At 51.0% G+C, this 18,181-nt stretch overlaps 1 protein-coding gene across 7 annotated transcripts in view; it reads left to right on the top strand.

The window, feature by feature from the left end:
- Positions 1-18,181, top strand: part of MAP3K3 (mitogen-activated protein kinase kinase kinase 3) — a 2,022,699-nt gene that overhangs the window by 1,705,231 nt on the left and 299,287 nt on the right. For 3 of the 7 annotated variants that reach the window (XM_078645061.1, XM_078645062.1, XM_078645063.1), the window contains exon 16: positions 191-495. The exons of the other annotated variants lie outside the window; for them this stretch is intronic. In XM_078645061.1, the coding sequence (XP_078501187.1) occupies positions 191-495 (305 nt within the window). The remainder of the gene's footprint in view (positions 1-190; positions 496-18,181) is intronic. 7 annotated transcript variants of the gene reach the window in all.

Raw genomic sequence — 18,181 nt, 5'->3', positions numbered from 1 at the left:
AATTTATTGTATTCTTGGCTCTGGAAACCTGTTACGTTATTATAATGGTAACTACAAGACTGCCTTGTTAGTTATATGTATATGAACTTAAACTTGATGGTTTTCTTAGTTTTTGCTTTTAACGTGGTAACTTTGCTATGATTAAACTCTATTGCAATGGTTTTAATTAACTGTGCTAATTTGACGCCAGTATCCCTCGTCGGAACCGCTGGAACAGAACTCCTGTGCACCGCGTCGACTTGCCTTTGGCAAAGCTTGTTGGCTCTGCACTCCAGAGATCTTCGGGCTACAAGAAGCTCCAGCCTTCAGCATCTCTTCCTGCCAAGATCTTCATCCTCATCGCCTCCTCTGCACCGTGGGCCTGCATCTTTGGTGAAGTGTTTGAGGTCCTCTGGCGACTCCTGTTCCTTCAGCTTGTGGGTTCTCTTGAGAGTCTTCTTCGGCTTCAGTGGGCTCCACTGCATGCTCGTGCCTGCTCTGACTCTCCTACAATTGGTGAGTCCTTTGGACTTTGCTGGTCCCAACTTTGATCCATTTTAGTTTAACACGTTTGTTGCTGCTGCCAAGGATTGTTGGTGCTCCCGCCGGACACCGACCTCCTGGTTCTCGTTTTCTGGCATGGGACCGCTCGTGATTAGCTTCTGGTCTTCCACAGCGTCGCCTGGTGCTCACAGCTACAGCGACATAGTCACCATCATAACTCCTAGTCACCATCATCACTCCTGCATCTTTTGTCATCAGTGGTTATTGCTCTTCTGTGCCTCTTGGTCACCTCTGAGTGGCGTAGACTGTCCCCTCTGCTTGCAGGTTCTTCACTGCAAGAATCAACCCTTGGATTCCACTGGACTCTTTCACCTCTTTCACCAGCAGCATCTTTCCTGAAGTCCTCCATTGTAGTCTAAGGTGGTTTCTGATGTCACTTCGCACCTATGCACCCAGCTTCCCTGGTGTAGGTATCCTGGTTGCTGGGGCATCCACGGTTGGGGTGACTCTCCAACATTCTGTCTTTCCACTGGGTTTCTTCAGAGTCCACTGGGAAGTGTCCTTCTTGAAAGCTACAACCGCGACTTTCCCATTGACTTGCATTGAGAGCGCGGCTGTCTTTCCGCTCTGCACACAGCCTCCGTGCGGTTCCTATGTACTTACCTGGGGTGGTTTCTTGTGTCCCCAGCTTTTCTGAGTCTCCTAGTCCAAGTCCCGAGTTTGGTTGTACTTCGCATTTCACTACTTTAGTATATTGTTTGGTCTCCTCTTGGAGACCACTGTGTATTTGTGCTTATTTACCTGTTCACAATTGAAGTGTTGGGTGTATTGTGTTGATATCTCTGGGTAGGACATATACCAATGTGTTAGCGAGTGTGAAGAATAAATATATTCATCTTTAGAACAACACTATGTGTTTGTTGTTGAACCTACACTATATGATTAGTTCTGGTAAAACAAGCTGCTTCGCACTCCTCTGGACTAAGCCTGAATGCTTCTCTCCACATTTACCACTTGGAGAGCTTTCTATGGTTGTCTACGACCACTAAAATCACCATAAGGGTTGTCTTCTGTATAGTATAGTATATGGTGTAAGTGTGCACCATATACTAAGCCAGCCTCCTACACAGGGGCTCCTGTGAACAGGACAATTGACTGCCATTACCGCCAGTTCCAGGGGTCCTACATTTCCTCACCCAACACCTTACCTGAGCTAGCTTGGTGGTCCAAGCCTCAACATCCCATGTAAATCCTGGTGCATTCCCTACTTCTCCCCCGAACAGGGAATCCAAGAGACTGAAAAATCTTGGGAAGAAGATGCTTTCTTCTGCCAGCCTGGCACTGTGGTCTGTGAACACTGCATGCCTTTTGGGCGCTGTGCCCATCCCTGTGGGATACACTTGCGCAGGTGCTGCCAGTGGTCCCGGAGGATGCCCGGGCCATTCTCTACCAGGTTGTTGCCGATAGATGAGATGCAGCTAAGTTCACTGTCTGCTGTGGACTAGGCACTACCGACTCAATAGGCAGAGCGGTTTCGTTGATAGTGGCTCTGCAATGCCACTCCTGGTTGAGAACGACTAGTTTTTCTGGGGGTCTCCAGTCCTCACTCATGGACATGCCTATTGATAAATCCCGTCTCTTCGGAGACAAGGAGGATTTGGCACTTAAGTGCTTTGAGGACAGCAGGTGTACATCTTTACCCACCCGGCCACTGCTGTGCACATGCTTTCGAGCCTCTGCGTGGCCCCAGAAGCAGTTCCTACTGGCCCCATGGGTCGGGTGGCCAGCTGTCAGCACCAAACCCCTAGCTGTCGCAGACTCCAACCCCTCCTAGTCTGTCAGTTTACCATCAAGTGCATCCAGTGGGTAGCAGGATTAGCCATCATCTGCGCCGCTGGCAGTCCATAACATCAGACAGGAGGGTTTTGCAGATTGTCTGGAGGAGCTACTCCCTCCCCCATTAGAGACAACCCCTCACTACATGCATCCTACTTACGACAGGCTGACGGAGGACCACTTATCTCTTCTCCACCCTGAAGTGGCAGCTCTGTTGGCCGAAGGAGCCATAGAGAGACTGCCAATGCCAGAAATAGGTTGTGATTGCCATGGTAAGAAGCTGGCTCTTTATATAGTATAAAGAGTTTATATAGTATTATATATATATATATATATATATATATATATATATATATATAAATAAATCCAAGGTTTGCCTTGTGAGAAGCCACACACGCAGGCTTCGCACACCACTCCGCAGGCGGCAGTAACAGCAGCAAAGGAAATGCTAATTCAACGGCCATACGCGTTTCGGGCTCCTAAGCCCTTGATCACTGGCATAAAGAGGCAGAAGAACAAAGTGTATTGAAGAACACCCATTTATTTGATATCTATGAGTCCCGCCCCAATGGGCGTACCTGATGGCATGCTGGTAGTTATAGTCCTGAAGATTGCCATCGAAGGACTCTCAAACGTTCTTTAACCAAGTGGCTCCTTTGTCTGCTTCTTGAAAATAATACTCCTGGTTAGGTGAACAGCGTCTCCACTGCCATTGGGGCGGGACTCATAGATATCAAATAAATGGGTGTTCTTCAATACACTTTGTTCTTCTGCCTCTTTATGCCAGTGATCAAGGGCTTAGGAGCCCGAAACGCGTATGGCCGTTGAATTAGCATTTCCTTTGCTGCTGTTACTGCCGCCTGCGGAGTGGTGTGCGAAGCCTGCGTGTGTGGCTTCTCACAAGGCAAACCTTGGATTTTTTATATATATATATATATATATATATATATATATAGATAGATAGATAGATAGATAGATAGATAGATATATATATATATATATATATATATATATATATATATATATATATATATATATATATATGTATACTGTGCAAGAGTCCAGGTATTCCCTTGCAAGTGGATAGGGGCTTGCTCTAGCAATCCCAAGATGCTCTTCTAGGGGATAGTGTGGTCAAGCAGCCTTAGGCTTATCAGAGAGGATAGACATCTGCAATATATACACAGTCAATAAATGATGCACATAACTCAATAAGGAGATCCACATCAATTTATACAAAATAACTCTTATCTTTATATAAGTTTGGCACCAAGATCATCAAAATCAGGTAAGAAAGTTTTGAGATTGAAAAGTTTCAAAGGTCGACACTTAGTGCAATTTTCACAGGCGGCAATGTTATCCTTTAGAGGTAAAACATACACTGCATACAGATACTTCACAGCAACTTACGGGACCTGTCTCCTAGACTTGAGGTAAGTATGGAGTAAGGTTCAAGGCAGCACCAACAGGTCACCTCGGATGATACTGGGGCTTTGAGTGCCCGGTGTTATCCAAAGGGTGAATAGATGTACTGCATTCGGGCACTTCACATCGAGTTATGGGACCAATCTCCTGGACTTGAGGTGAGTATGGGACAAGGTCCAAGACGACACCAACAGGCTCTGGCCATCTGGATGCTGAGGTGTTACAGTGTTGGGTGTCCAATGTTAGTCAATGGGGATTGGTCCGGTCGGAAAGAGGCTGCAGGTTTGGACTGGGAAACCAGTCAGGCTGAACCAACAAAGGGGGCTCAGGTCTCACGATGCTCGGAGACGTGGGGACACATTTGGTCCACCTTCACTCAGGCCAGTGGCGACGGGTGCAGAGGTGTCTTGGGACGTCGGGTTATTCACAGTCAAGTCACTCGCGGTCACTGCAAAAAAGGCCGCATGTGGCGTTGAGGAGTACCCGCCTGGCAAAACCAAGGTGGGCTTCTTTTTTGAAGGGCTGGGGGACCACAGTGGCACCGGTGGCCCACTTCAACTTGGGCTTGGAGCGAAGGGTGCAGTGGTGCTAACCGGTCTCATGTTTACCTAGTCCGGAGTCCTCACAGTTCTTTCTTTAGTCCCTACAGGGTGCAGGGAATCAGCTCCACAGCAGTTCCTGAGTCTTGATAGAAGCACTGATAGTCCTCCCAGGCTTTTGGAGGCACAGCAGCTTACTGAATGAGTCGACTTCGATGCAATCGTTGGGAACAGCGAACAGGCTGGCAGGGTTGCCGCTAAGTCGGTTGCTTCTTCCATAGTTCTTGCTTGAATCGCGGATCTTCAGCCCTTCTTCTTTGAGGTTGGCAGGATCTGATTTCCTGGTGCCAGGGGCTCTCCTGACCGACCAGGTCCCAGGTCATCATCTAGAGTCTACCTTAAAGGAACCCCTTAGGGGAACATGAGAAAGAAATTGTTTTGTTTTTCCTTTTTTGTCTGAAAAGTTAAAATTTAACTTAAAGTAGATCAAGAATAGACTGTACATTGGCTGAATTTAACATTTTATTTGACACTGGGACCAGAGTGTATGTTTTGTATGAATGGAAGGCCATGAATGAGTTGTATGGAAGTTGTTTATTCATTGTACATACCGAATCACTTGTTTATTTAGTTTTGTTTGTATATAAATGTATATAGAAAGTGTTTGTTGTTCCCATGCATAAAATCAAAAAATGATGCAGATCTAAAAATCAGATAACAAAAGAAATAAATAATCACTGCAATTCCTAAAGCAGGTGTGTATGTCCTTTGTGATGCACGCCATAAGGTTGAATAGTTTGTTCTAAAGAAATCCCCCAGCACTGGCAATTGTTGTGTTTAGTACGTAGTATATTGGTTCAGCCTTGCTGTAGTTAGGAGCCAAGACCCGTTCGGTTTCCTAGGGGCTCTCCCCTGGCACCAGGGTAGTAGCCAGTGAGCTACTTAACCCCGGGGTCACTATGCCCCTTATATGACCACTTCCTGTGGGAAGTGGGCATAAGCGTGTCCCAGCTTTCCTAAGTTTGCCATCACAAAGATGGCAGACTTCTGATTTTCTTATTCTCTTCAGGTAGCCTAACTTAGGGTTGGAACTAGCCTGATGGTGAACACGCCTCTCTTACTACTAATTTCCCTTCCTGTCTTATGTGCCAAATGGGCCCTGGACGGGGGGAGGGTGGCGTCAGCGTCCTTTCCTGTCAGGGAAAACAGATTGGCATAGCAAAGGCAGTGGGTTCTTTGAAGCTCCCAACCCGAGAAGACTTTGTTCCTGACCTTCTGAGAGTAAAGGCCCTATCCCCTGGGGGTCAAAACTCGTCTGTGGTGGCAGGCTGGCTAGGGCCAGTCAGTTAGCACACTACTAGTTGGTAGGTTTTCGGGGGGGGTAATTTTAAGGTGCTTTCTGGGTGCAAGTTTTAAAAAATCCATCACTGGATATCCCTGGTATATCAACATCTGGCAGATTCTCTGAACGCCAGAGTGGACAAACTCAGCCGCAGATGCCTAATGGATCACGAATGGCATCTCCATCTGGAGGTGGTGCAAGGTCTCTTTCAGCAGTGGAGAGAGCCTTAGTTAGATATGTTCACCACCGACGTGAACTTACAATGTCAGCAATTCTGAATGCTGGAGTCTCTAAGGTGGCTCTGGCTCGGAGACACTTTAGTCTTTAGTGGAGCTCAGACCTCATGGACGCCTTTCCGCCCCATACCACTCCTGCTCAGAGTGCTCAAGAAAATCAGGAACAACCGGACCCAAGTCATTCTTGCAGTTCCAGATTAGGCATAAAGACTGTGGTATCCCGAACTGTTGAGCATGGCCATCGATCCTCCGATTAGACTGCCTCTTCAGTAGGATCTTCTGTCACAGCTGTGCGGAAGGGTTCTCCACCCAAACCTGTCAACGCTCGCCTTCTTGCGTGGAGATTGAGAGGTGACATTTGACAGCTTTTGACCTTCCGCCTGAAGTCTGTAACGAAATCTTGGAACATAGGTGTCCCTCTACCAAGACAGTTTATGCCGGTCACTGGGCAAAATTTGTGACATAGTGTACAGAAAGAAACCTTGATCCCCTTTCTGTCCCCCTTTCTCAGGTTCTCCTGTTCATTCTTTCCCTTGCCCAGCAGGGCTGGGCTCTGGGCATTGTAAAGGGGTACCTTTCTGAAATCTCTGCTTTTCGTAGTTTGCCTAACTTACCTTCCCATTTCCAATATCCTATTGTAGATAGGTTTTTGAAAGGTTTGCAACATATGTTTCTTCCAACTCCTTTTGTTATGCCCCAGTGGACCTCAATCTCATCTTCACTTTCCTTACGTGTGCTCCCTTTGAGCCTCTGCACAATTGTCTTTCTTGTGCCAATAACATGGCCTTCAGTCTCTCTCATCCAAGATTTCTTATTTGAGCATTTACCAAGACAAACTGGAGCTTCTTACAAGAGCTTCCTTTCTTCTGAAAGTGGTCACTCCATTTCACGTAGGCCAAACCATCACTCTGCCTACTTTTTAAGCTCTGCCTTATCCCTCCAAGGAAGAGGCGCAAATTCTCTGTCTGGACCCAAAAAGAGCATTGTCGTTCTACTTTGACTGCACAAAAGAGTTCCAGGTGAACGACCAGCTCTTCGTGGGGTATGTCAGAGCGAAGAGAGGACGGTTAGTGCAGAAGACAACCATCTTGTGATTGATCGTAATCTGCATCAAAATTTGTATGCATTGGCTACGAAGCAACCCCCTGATGGTATGCATGCTCATTCCACCAGAGCTAAAGCTGCAACCACTGCGTTAGTTCGTGGAGTTCTGCCTTGGACATCTGCCAGGCAGCAATGTGGGCTTCCCTGCACACGTTTACCATAGGGATGGGCACTTTGCCGTTAGGTCCTGAAGGACTTCCGTGTGTGAAATTGGTCCTCAGACCCACCTCTGGGGATGGATTGCTTGGGTATCTATTCTAAGGTAAGGAATCTGTGGCTAAAAGTCTCTATCCGATGAACAAGTTACCTGCCTTCGGTAACGCCTTATCTGTTAGAAACTCAACGCCTTATCTGGTAGAGACTCGATCTAGCTGCAGATACCTCCCGAACCCACACATATTGTCGCCTCTGTGAATGGATTTCTTGGGACAAGGATGTCCTCTTTCATGTCCCCTGTTTTCCACACATGTGGTCAGTATACTTAGTTGCTTTGCGCTTCTGGTGTGGAAAGTCACAAAATGTAGCTGATGTCAGAGCATCTGGGTGGCACCTATATAGGCACTGCAAATGTCATTTCCAGTACCGATGACGCCAAAGATGCCAAGCGGAGCCGAAAGACGCAGTTACCGGCATGCAGGGGTACTACTATGAAATATTTCTGGATCCAGTCTGACGCCGAAGGATAATTCTAAGGTAAGGAATCTGAGGCTAGATAGTCTGTACCAGATAAGGCATTACTGAAGATAAGTAACTTGTTCATTTGAGCTACAACCTCTTTACCACCTTTTTGAGTCTGACACAGTGCCTCTGCAAGTTCAGCATCCGCTGCAGACTGATTACCACTGACTTACTCAACAGAGCATTTGGCACCAGTTTGGCCATTGGCAGGCACACCTGAATGCAATCTACTGGCTTTTTGGGAGACGTTCAGGCCAGTATTGTAGACATGCTATTTGACACCCCCGTCTTTTTGAAGATAAAACAGATTTGGCACTAGAACACTTCAAGGATAGTAGGGCCATAGCACATGCCCTGTTATGTTATGTTATGTTATGTTATGTTATGTTATGTTATGTTAGGGCCTTCGCACACTTCCTGGGCCTTTCTGCTCCACTGTGCCAGCCGCACCAGCACTTTCGCCCCTTTTAAGCAATGGTAGGGGCTTCCAATACCTCCAACAGCCCAAAAGCAGTTAACGCAGCCCTTTCATGACTGTGGTACCCACAGGAGAGGGTAACAGGGCCAGCATGCTGGCTATCTCTGCCCCAGTTACCTTCTCCCCACAAGGCTCTATAGCCTGCCTTACCAGCACACAGCTATCCTGTCAGAAGCAGGATCTAACACTTTCTGCCAGAGTGGCAGGCAATATCTTCGGGCACGTGGGACCTCCTGTCGTTCTTGCATCATGCAATGGAGGCTCTTTTAATCGAATGATCCATAAAGAGTGTACCAGTGCCAGAAGTTGGTTGTAATTACTACAACTTTCTGGTTTCCAAAAAGCATCCTGTTGGTCCAGCATGCCAAATGGCATATTCGTGTTCTGTATTGCGATCTGAAGTCTCAGTGGGGACTGCACCACGGGGATCTTTCATATGTGGTCCAGACTCTGCAGTGGTGGCTGTGGGACTGCAATTGGGGCAGCAGCAGACTCCTTTCTTTACCCCATCCAGAGCTGACGCTGTTTACAGACATATCACTTCTGGGTTGTAGAGGAGTGGGAATCAGAGGGCCTGGTCACCTGCCGAGGCCCAGCTCCATATGATCCTTTTGAAGCTGAGAGTCAACCGCTTAGCTTTGAAAGGCTTCCTTTCCTCCATCAAAGGAAAGATAGTGCAGATGTTCATTCACAACACTACCCCCCACCCATGTCAGGAGGCTTGCATACCAAGAGGCTTTGCATCTCTGGACGTGGCCAGATTTCCAAGGACTGGTCAGATGAACTAAGCTGTTGACGCCTTGTGGATAACAAATGGTAGTTAGATATGGAGGTGGTGCAGTGTCTTTTCCGCAAATGGGGTAAACCTTGGCTAGATATTTTTGCCACCACTAACGCTCCGTGTCAGCACTTTTGCACATTGGAGTTTCCAGGGCTTCTCTTGTATGGAAACACATTCTGTATAGAATAGAACTCGGGACACCAGTGTGCATTTGTGCCAATGCCTCCTTCTCAAGAAGACCAGGACCGACTGGATCAAAGTCTTCCTAGTGGCCACAGATTGGGCACGTAGAGTATGGTATTCTGAACTTTTGGGCATGAGCATTTGTCCTTACCTGTAAAGCATACCTGTCTGCTAATTTAGCCTTCTTACAGTTGCCGGACCAGCTATAAATATTCAAATCACCTTTTTTTTGTTTAAATTTATTTTATTAGTTTCAGTATAAATCACAGGCAAAACAATGCAATAGGAAGGTCTACCGAGGGAGGAAAGTGCAGTCCGGACAATCGTATCAATCATGGTAGCCAAATAGCTTTCAGGGTGCACGGACCTTTGAATATTAATGAGAAAGAAAAAGTCCCCCTCCCCAACCAGAGTGCCGGCCTATCGGAGTACGGATCCTAGTACACTCTGCACTCTTATCATGTCCCATCTGCAGCCTCAGGATGGCCAAGTGTAGCCTCTGTCAAGCGTAGCAGGCAGAGATATCTAGGGCATGTGATTTTGTTGAATTCCTTAGAGAGAAGAGTAAGCAGTGGTAGTCATACTTTCTGGAATGTCGCCGTTGATTGTGTGAGCGTGGCCTGGATGCGCTCCATTCCCAGTGTGAACCATATCTTATGCAACCACCCCGTGTGAGTAGGTCTAGTGGTAGTCCCCCATAGTGATAGGATATGTTGGGAGGCAGCTTGCATGGCGATACCCATCTGGCGCCCTCTTATCGATGTCATGGGGAAAGTGAGCGCGTTTGGAAGGCCTAGGATGGTGTAGGCCGGGAAGCGCGGGATCTCTGTGTCAAATGTATTGTCAATATCGTTGAGCACAGTCGTCCAGTATTCCCTTACTTCTCTACACTCCCAGAGCAAGTGCGTCAGAGTACCCTGTTGCCCACAGCCCTGCCAACAGGATGCGCTACGTGTTGGGTTGCCCCTGTTAAGTCTCACCGGTGTAAGGTACCAATATGTGGCCAGCTTCACCGCCGTCTCTCTGCCTGCTGCATTGTGTGCCGTGTGATTGGCCCTGCGATAGATCAAGCGCCACTCCCAAGCTGACAACGGTCTCCCTAGTTCCGCCTCCCAGCGTTTTTGTCCTGCAGCTCGCCTTGACTCGGGGGGGGGGGGGGGGGGAAGCATCTTATATATATCTGTGATAAGCCCCTTATCTGACTCCTTCATAACCATCCACCGTTCAAAGTCAGTCAGGCGTCTTCCAACCAGTGGGGCAGTTTCTGGTTGTGTAAGCCAGTGTCGGAGCTGAAAGTATTGAAACAGCTGTGGTGAAGTGATGCCGTACCCCCGGGAAAGTTCCGAAAGAGGGGTAATGCCTTGCAAATCGAAGAGGTGCCCAGCTGAGCTGCAGGTGGAGCTGCGCCATTGTGGGAAAGCGTGGGGGTCGGTGCCAGGTGGGAACTCCGGGTTGTCCCAGAGGGGAGTAAGCGGGGAAGGGAAGGTTGTGAGGCCCCGTGGGACCGCGACCATGTCCCATACCCTCAGAATGGTGCGAGTGATGGGTGAGTTCTGGCTGTAACGTGGTCTGTGAGTACGGCGAAGGAACGGTATCTTCCATAGCGCTGTTTGGGCCATGGCCCTATCTTGGAAGAGCCATCTCTTCTCCGATTCCGGTCTGTGCCATTCAAATAAATAGCGCAGTTGTGCAGCTTGGAAAAATTGCTTAAGATTGGGGATTCCTAGGCCTCCCTCGTCCATCTCTCGATGCGCCATTCTTTTATGTAGGCAAGGTCGCTTCCCCTCCCATATAAATTGCTGGAGAGCGGCTTGTAGGTTCGAGATAGTCCCGGCCGGTGGGGTCACTGGGACAGTCTGAAAAATGTATAAGATCTTGGGAAGGGCCGACATTTTCACCGCCGCAATACTCCCTAGCAGGGAGAGCGGCTGCTTGGACCAGCGCGCCAAGTCCTTGCGGATCTGGGACGAGAGGTTGGTATAGTTGAGGGCAACCGTGTTCTCCGTGGATGGGGTGAGGGTGATACCCAGGTACGGAAGCTGTGTGCGTGTCTGTAGTCCCCCTCCGTACGGTACGGGTGTACGCCAGGCGGTAGGCGAGCATTCCTGCCCAGCAATAGAAGCAGTGATTTCCCTCTGTTCATCCGTAAGCTGGACACCTCTCCGAATGCCTCCACTTCTGCCAGAAATGCGGGTACGGAACTCTCCGGTCGATGAAGAGCAGCCAGGATATCATCGGCGTATAAGCATATAACATGAGATTCCCCACCGAACGTGACGCCTTGAGTGTTGGGGTTATCACGCACTCTTTGTGCCAGCGGCTCAACATATAGCGCGAACAGGAGAGGCGAGAGGGGGCACCCCTGCCGTGTGCCGCGCTGGATCTCAAAGGGACTAGAGCGCAGGCCACCCAAGCGAACCCGCGCCAGGGGGCGATGATAGCAACTCGCAATCCATGCCTGAAAGCGCTCACCCACCCCGAAATGCACCAGGACCTTCTGCAGGAACCCCCAATCGACACAATCAAATGCTTTTTCAGCGTTGATCGCCAATAGAGCAGAGTCGGACTGCTGGAAGTGGGTCTTGTCGATCAGGTGGAGAATTCTCTTAGTATTGTCGCTGCATTGCCGACCCGGGGCAAAGCCTGATTGATCTGGTAATGGCATGGCCCAAGTCTCGCAGCCAAAATGCCGGTAAAGAGCTTCAGGTCTACGGTAAGTAGAGAAATGGGCCGGAATGCCGAGCATTGTTTGGCCTCCTTGCCCGGCTTTGGCAAAACCACGATCTCTGCTGCCAGCATGTTCGGTGGGATAGAACCTGGGCCTCGAAAAGAGTTAGAGTTTAGTGAGGACAGCGGCGAGCAGCGAGCAGTAGGCTTTGTAAAACCCAGCAGAGTAGCCGTCCGGGCCCGGTGATTTTAGAGGTCTGAGTCTGGAAATGGCTGCCATCGCTTCATCAAGGCGGATGGGAGCGTCAAGGGAGTCTGCGTTCATTGAAGATAGTGCGGTAGTGGCGACGCCCTCTAAGTAGGCAGCAGCGTCAGCTACCGGGGCGGCGGCAGCATGGTAAAGCGAGGCATAGTAATCGCGGAAGGCCTCCGCAATCTGCGCCTCCTCCCAAAGTTCGACACCATTCCCGTCACACAGGGTCTGAATTTTCGAGCGGCTTCGCTTTCATTGCACTGACCAAGAGCCGGCCTGTCTTATTCCCCCCTACATAATACGTGTGGCGGAGGCGAAGGGCGGCGTATTCAGCTCTGTCTGTGTCTAGGCCTGCCAACTGTGCCCTGGCTGTCTTAAGCTTGGCTGTCTTAAGCTGCTTCCAGACCCTGGGAGCCCCCGTACGACTATGAACCCTCTCCAGCTCCAGGTCCTGAGCAGGTAGAGCCTCGTGTTTTACCTTGCGGTCCTTGGACTCCGCCGCTGCTATCGCAATGAGCTCCCCGCACACCACCGCCTTCAGGGCCCCCACAATGCAGTGACCGGTGTCTCGGGGTTATTGTTGGTAGTTAAATAATCTGTGATACACTGGGGAATCTGCTGGACTACGTCCGTGCGCTGCAGGAGGGACTCTCTCAATCTCCACCCGCCCGGGGTCTTCTAATCTTGGGGACTGTGAGTGTGAGCTCCACCGCGGCATGATCTGAGATAGCCGCCGGAACGATGCATACGCCTGCCACCCGGGCCTCTAGTTCCGAAGACCCGATGAAGTGATCCAGCCTGGCATAGGTGTGGTGTACATGTGAGTAGAAGGTATATTGTGATGCCCCAGGGTGTTTAGCCCTCCATATGTCCACCAGCCCCCTTTGCTGCAGCCAGTCCTAGCCTGCCCCCGAGATAGCGCCCGCGCCCCCGTATCTATGCCCAGACCTGTCCATGTCAGTATCCATAACTAAGTTAAGTTCGCCCCCAAAAGCAGAAGGGGATCTGAAGAGCGCAGAGACTCGGAAATCGCATTTCGTAGAAATGGCTCTTGCCCTGTGTTTGGTGCGTATAAAGACCCCACTGTCAGCTGCTGGGCCCCCACCAGTATGCTATAGGCTAACAATCTGCCCTTAATCTCACCCACCCAACCCTTGATCTGCCCCTGAAAGTGTTTAGACACTAAAATCGCAACCCCTGCTTTGTTCTCCGGCTTAGAGGAGAAGAATTGGTGCAGGAATATGCGGGACCTCAGTCTACGCCAATCTTTCGTAAGTAGGTGAGATTCTTGAAGTAAACAAATCTCCGCCCCCGAATATTCTAGGTAAGATAGTACTGCCCTGTGCTTAACGGGGTTGTTCAAGCCCTTCACATTTAGTGTCAAGATCTTCAAGATGGTGTCAGTCATCACACGATCAGTGGGCCCGCTTTGCTACGTGAAGTTAGTGATAGGCCGTATGTTCGCGTGTGTGAGCGCCTACACCCGCAACCCACTAGGTCCCCTCGGCACACTGGTTCCCACCCTCGTCCTCCCCCCCCCCACCCCTCAACCCACCCCGGAACTCTCCCCCTGCCCCAAATCTCCACCAAACTCTGTCCCCCCACCTCCCACCCTCCCTAACCCCAACTAGGAATCCCCAAGTACAAACCATAGTCCCCGGCCTCTCAAAACACTGTTGAGGCCCGTAGTAACTCAGTGTGGAGGAACGTGTGGCAGTGGCGACCCCGTTGGCCTCCCCTCCCCCCCGCCCGCGTGGACTCTGTGCGAAGAAAAGAAAATCCCCCGTTGGTGCTTCATCAGTCCAGTGCCGTCGTGTCCTTGACCACTTCCTGTATGGCCGCCGCCTGCTCCTGAGCCATTGTCGCGGGTCCGGTTTCAGTCCCACCTTTGGGGAGCGTTTTCGCCCTACTCGTTGCCATCCGCCCCGTGAGGATGGAGAAGATCTCTACTGCGTCCGTCGCGGTGATGTACTTGCCGTTTTCGAGTCCTCCTCAAAGTCTATTCCCAGCAAGGTGCAAGTGTCCCAGAGCGAGCGTACCTGATGCAGGGCTCCTTTCCATTTAAAAATTAACCTAAAGGGGTGGCCCCAAGAGTAGGGAACACCGTTGTTGCGTAAGAACGCCGTGGCCACCCGGAAGGCTTTCCTTTTTTGCAGGGTGATGGCTGAGAGGTCTTGGAATAAGGCCACAGGGTAGCCCTGAAATAGGAGCGGCTGTTTCTGGCGGGCTTCCTTCAAGATCCTTTTTTTCAGGGGAAAATCAGGTAGAAAGGCCAGGATGTCAGGCGGGGGGGCAAGCGCACGGCGTGCCAGGCCAACCCTATGCGCCCTGTCAATGCGGATGTCAAATTTGGCGGGTTCGCCTAGGATTTCCCTGAACAAACCCTGCAGGTAGCATATGACACTGTTCCCCTCCGCTTTGGAATGCACTCCTCAGACCCGTATGTTGTTTCTCCGAGAGTGGTTCTCGAGGTCCTCGCGTGTGCCTGGAGGTCTACTTGTTGCTCCCAGAGGCGGATGACCTCTTGCTGCAGATGTTCCACTTCTTCGCTCCGAGTGAGGTCCGCTTCCTCCACCGTCGCCACTCTTTCCCCCAAACCATCCACATCCCGGCGAAGTTCGCGCTGTTCCCTCCCCAGCCTAGTCTTGTTCAATGTCTGAAAGTCCTCCCGTAGAGAATTAAAAAGGGACTCCAGGAAGGCTTTTGTGATAGGGGCCCCTCCATCCTCCTGCCCCGGGGCGCCGGTCGGTGCTGTTGGGGGTGATTAGCCCTTCTCCGCTTTAGGGGTGCTTTTGGCCAGCATGTCCGTGATGGTGCTGCCCCCTCTGCGTCCGGTGTTGGCCATGTTGCACTGTTCCCTCTGGCCCCGGGGGACTCAGTGGGACCGCCCGCCCGGGTGGGGTCTGCTGTGGCAAAGTGCACCTCAGGGGCGCCCAGGGAACTCAGGGTGAGCTCGGGCCCCTACCGATCAATTGGCAACTCGTGGAGCAGGGCCCTGACCCCCGCTGCCCCCAATTCCAGTGGGGGGACACTCTGCGCGGGAGCTGCCTCACCTCTCGCGCTCCAGTCATTGTCCGCTGCACCCGACCGATGTGGGCCCCCCTCCAGCCACACTGCGGCCCACTCGGCTCTAGCAGCCCGGTGGCAGCGTGCAGGGGAACACTGGCGAACTCCAGTCTGCACTCTCTGGACACCAGTGTCCTCCAGTTGGGCCCTCTGGTGTGCGCCCGTGCCGCCAGCCTCCTGTGCCCAACAGATGTCCCCGCAGGCTCAGCTCCACGCGAGGGCCGGTCCCAGTCCGCAGTCGGGCACCTCCGCTCCCTCCGTGCCTCTCCTCACCTCCTGGGGACCAGCCCATCTCCACGAGTCGGTGCAAGTTGTCGGGCAGTCTGCTCCCTAGGTGTGGGCCGGCGAGGGCGCCCGGCTGGTCACGACTCTCCCACGTGCAGCGCTGGGTTGGCAGGCCGGTCCGTGTAGGCCCCCAAGCCTGGGGCTCAATTTTCGCGGTTGCCGCCTGCACTGTACACGGCACCGCTATATGGGGTACACAGCCCCTGCAGAGCCACTGGTAGACGCCCACTGGGGACCAGCTCCGCAGCGCCAGGTAGGCAAAGCGCCATTCCCCACTTCTCCGGCCTTCCACCGGAGCGCCGGCGGAGCTCAGCTCTTTCACTCCGTTCAGGCCCCAAGACCAGGGGCTCAATTTTCGCGGCTCGCCGAGGGCATCCTCGCGGGCCTCCGCCGCCGGCCGCACTCACACCACTGCCAGGGACCCGCCAGGGATCCACCCTCCTGCAGCAGGTCCCGGCCTCCTCACTGGTCGCTCCTTGTCCCGCCGCCGACCCGCTGCAGAGCTCCCGAGGCAAGAAGCAGTGACAGCCCCCTCAGTGGCCGGCCGCCATTTCACCACAACTCCCGTCTGGTCACAGGCTCCGGGAAGGAAAACGACTCCTGGGGCTGGCGCCGCTATCGTCCTCCAGCAAAGGTGCAGCGCCAGTGACCTCGACTCAGCGAGGTAAGCTGCTCTCCGTTTTCGGGGGTTTTTATGCAGGGAAATTGGCTTAACCGGGTTCAGGGCCGGGGAGCCGAACGATTCCACGTCTTCTCAGGCCGCCATCATAGCGACGCCCCTCAAATCACCTTTTGAAATGATTTCCCTCAAAGTGTTACAACTTATGTTCCCTCCTTCTCCATTGGAACTTAAACTTGATCCTCATGTTCTTCATGTTTATGCCTTTTGAACCCTTCCACAGTAGTTCTCTCAGGCAAACTGGTTTTGCGGACTTGAGTCTATTTCCTTCCGAATTTACTGACTCCCATTAGTATTGCTTAGAACATCACCCATTTGGAGTTCTTTGCTCCTCCTCACCACAACGGAGAGACTACACCACTTTGATTGGTAAAAGGCAGTTAGCTTCTTCATCTTTTGTACCAGAGAACACCAGCAGGTGAAGCAAGGAAAGGCAAAGCTGTGCAGAAGAGGACATCTCACACGGAATCGTACTCTGCATCAAATTCTGCTATGCATTGGCCTTAAAGTAGCCTCGTGAGGGCTTTTGAGCTCATACTACCAGGGCTAAGTCTACTACCACTCCAGTGGCGTGTGGGGTGTTGGACTGGCATGTGGGTGTCACTACTTCATATATTCATGAGTCACTATTGCTGCCTTAGTCAACCAGGTCTGCCAGGAAGGGCACTTTGCCCACTCAGTTCTTCTGGATTTTTTTAGTATGAGTTAGTTCATGGACCCACCACCTAGGTGGTATTGCTTGGGTATCTATTTAAAAGATGAGGGATCTGTGGTTAGAAGTCTTTATCAGAGTAACAAGTTACTTACATTCCGTATAGCTCTTTCTAGTAGAGACTAACTGAAGATACCTCACTAACCCTCACCCCTTCCCATTCCGTGAACTGGCCTCTTCATAAAAAAGATACCAATTAGGAAATCTAAACACTGGTCTCAACCAATCAAATTCACCCCACGTCTGCGTGGTACGGAAGTACCTTGAAAGAAACTGGTGTCAGTGTTCATGGGTGGCGCCTATGTAGGCCCCCGCTTGTCACATCCTGCACGGAACGATGTAGACAGTGAGGTACCAGTGCCACTTGCCGGCACGCAGGGGTCCTGCTGAAGATTTTCCAGATCTAGTTTGATGCTTGGGGGAATATTCAAAAGGTGAGGAATCTGTGGTTAGAGTATCTTCCAGAAAGAGCATTCCAGAAGGTAAGTAACCTGTTCATCAGGAGAATAAATGGTATGAGGACCTCCAGGATGCCAGTGGTCTAGATACCTTCCCATACAGTTGATTGGTTGTGCCTCCAGGCCCTGCCATAGAGAAAAGAGCCTCTATCACCATGGTTGTGCAGAGGGCAGCAGAGGTTCTTGATCTTCAGATTGCTACCCAGGACGTAAAGACCAATGTCTTGACATGTGGTTCAGCCTGGCCATACAAGTTATGAACCCCTTCTGCCTTTAAAGGAGGCTTTAACAGACACACTTTTGGAAACCTGTGCTAAGTAAGCCATGTTCAGGTTCCAATGCAATCGGCAGGTTTTCAGATGCCATTGCCATGCTCCAGCCAACCCAGACTTGCTTAACTAAGACCCTACGTCCAAGAGCTTGGTGATAATGGCTTTGCCAGCAAGATTTTCCCAATTCCATTCTCGACAACTCCTCCTTACAGGGAATCAAAGAGGATAGAGATCTGTGGAAAAAGGGCAATCTCATCTTTCAACTTGGCCCTTCGTTCTGTTAATGCCAACTGCCTTCGAGGCCACTAATCTCATGCCCTGTGGGTCTCTAGCCCAAGTTTTGCCATTGGTTCTGGAAGAATCTTGTGCTATCCTCTCTCACGTTATGCAGGACGGCTGCAATAAGGCCAAGTTTACTAGACACTGCAGGCTGAAAACCACTGGCTCGCTTGGTAGAGCAATAGGCACCAGTGTGGCTCTTCGCAGACTTTCCTGGATGCAGTCCACTGGCTTTTCAGGAGTTGTTCAGGTCATTCTCATTGCCATACCATTCAACCATTCCTGTATTTCTGGGAACAAAGCAGATTTGGCTCGGGAGCGCTCTAAAGATAGCAGGGCCATAGTGCATTTCATGGGCCTTCTGCGCCTCCCAGTTACTTGTATCAACAATTTCATCCTCTCCTTGTTATGGTAGAGGATTTCAG

The sequence above is a fragment of the Lissotriton helveticus genome, chromosome 5_1 (genome assembly GCF_964261635.1).
Source record: "Lissotriton helveticus chromosome 5_1, aLisHel1.1, whole genome shotgun sequence".
Lineage (NCBI taxonomy): Eukaryota > Metazoa > Chordata > Amphibia > Caudata > Salamandridae > Lissotriton > Lissotriton helveticus.
Note: the sequence above shows the minus strand (reverse complement) of the source record. Positions and strands in the feature narration are given on the sequence as shown.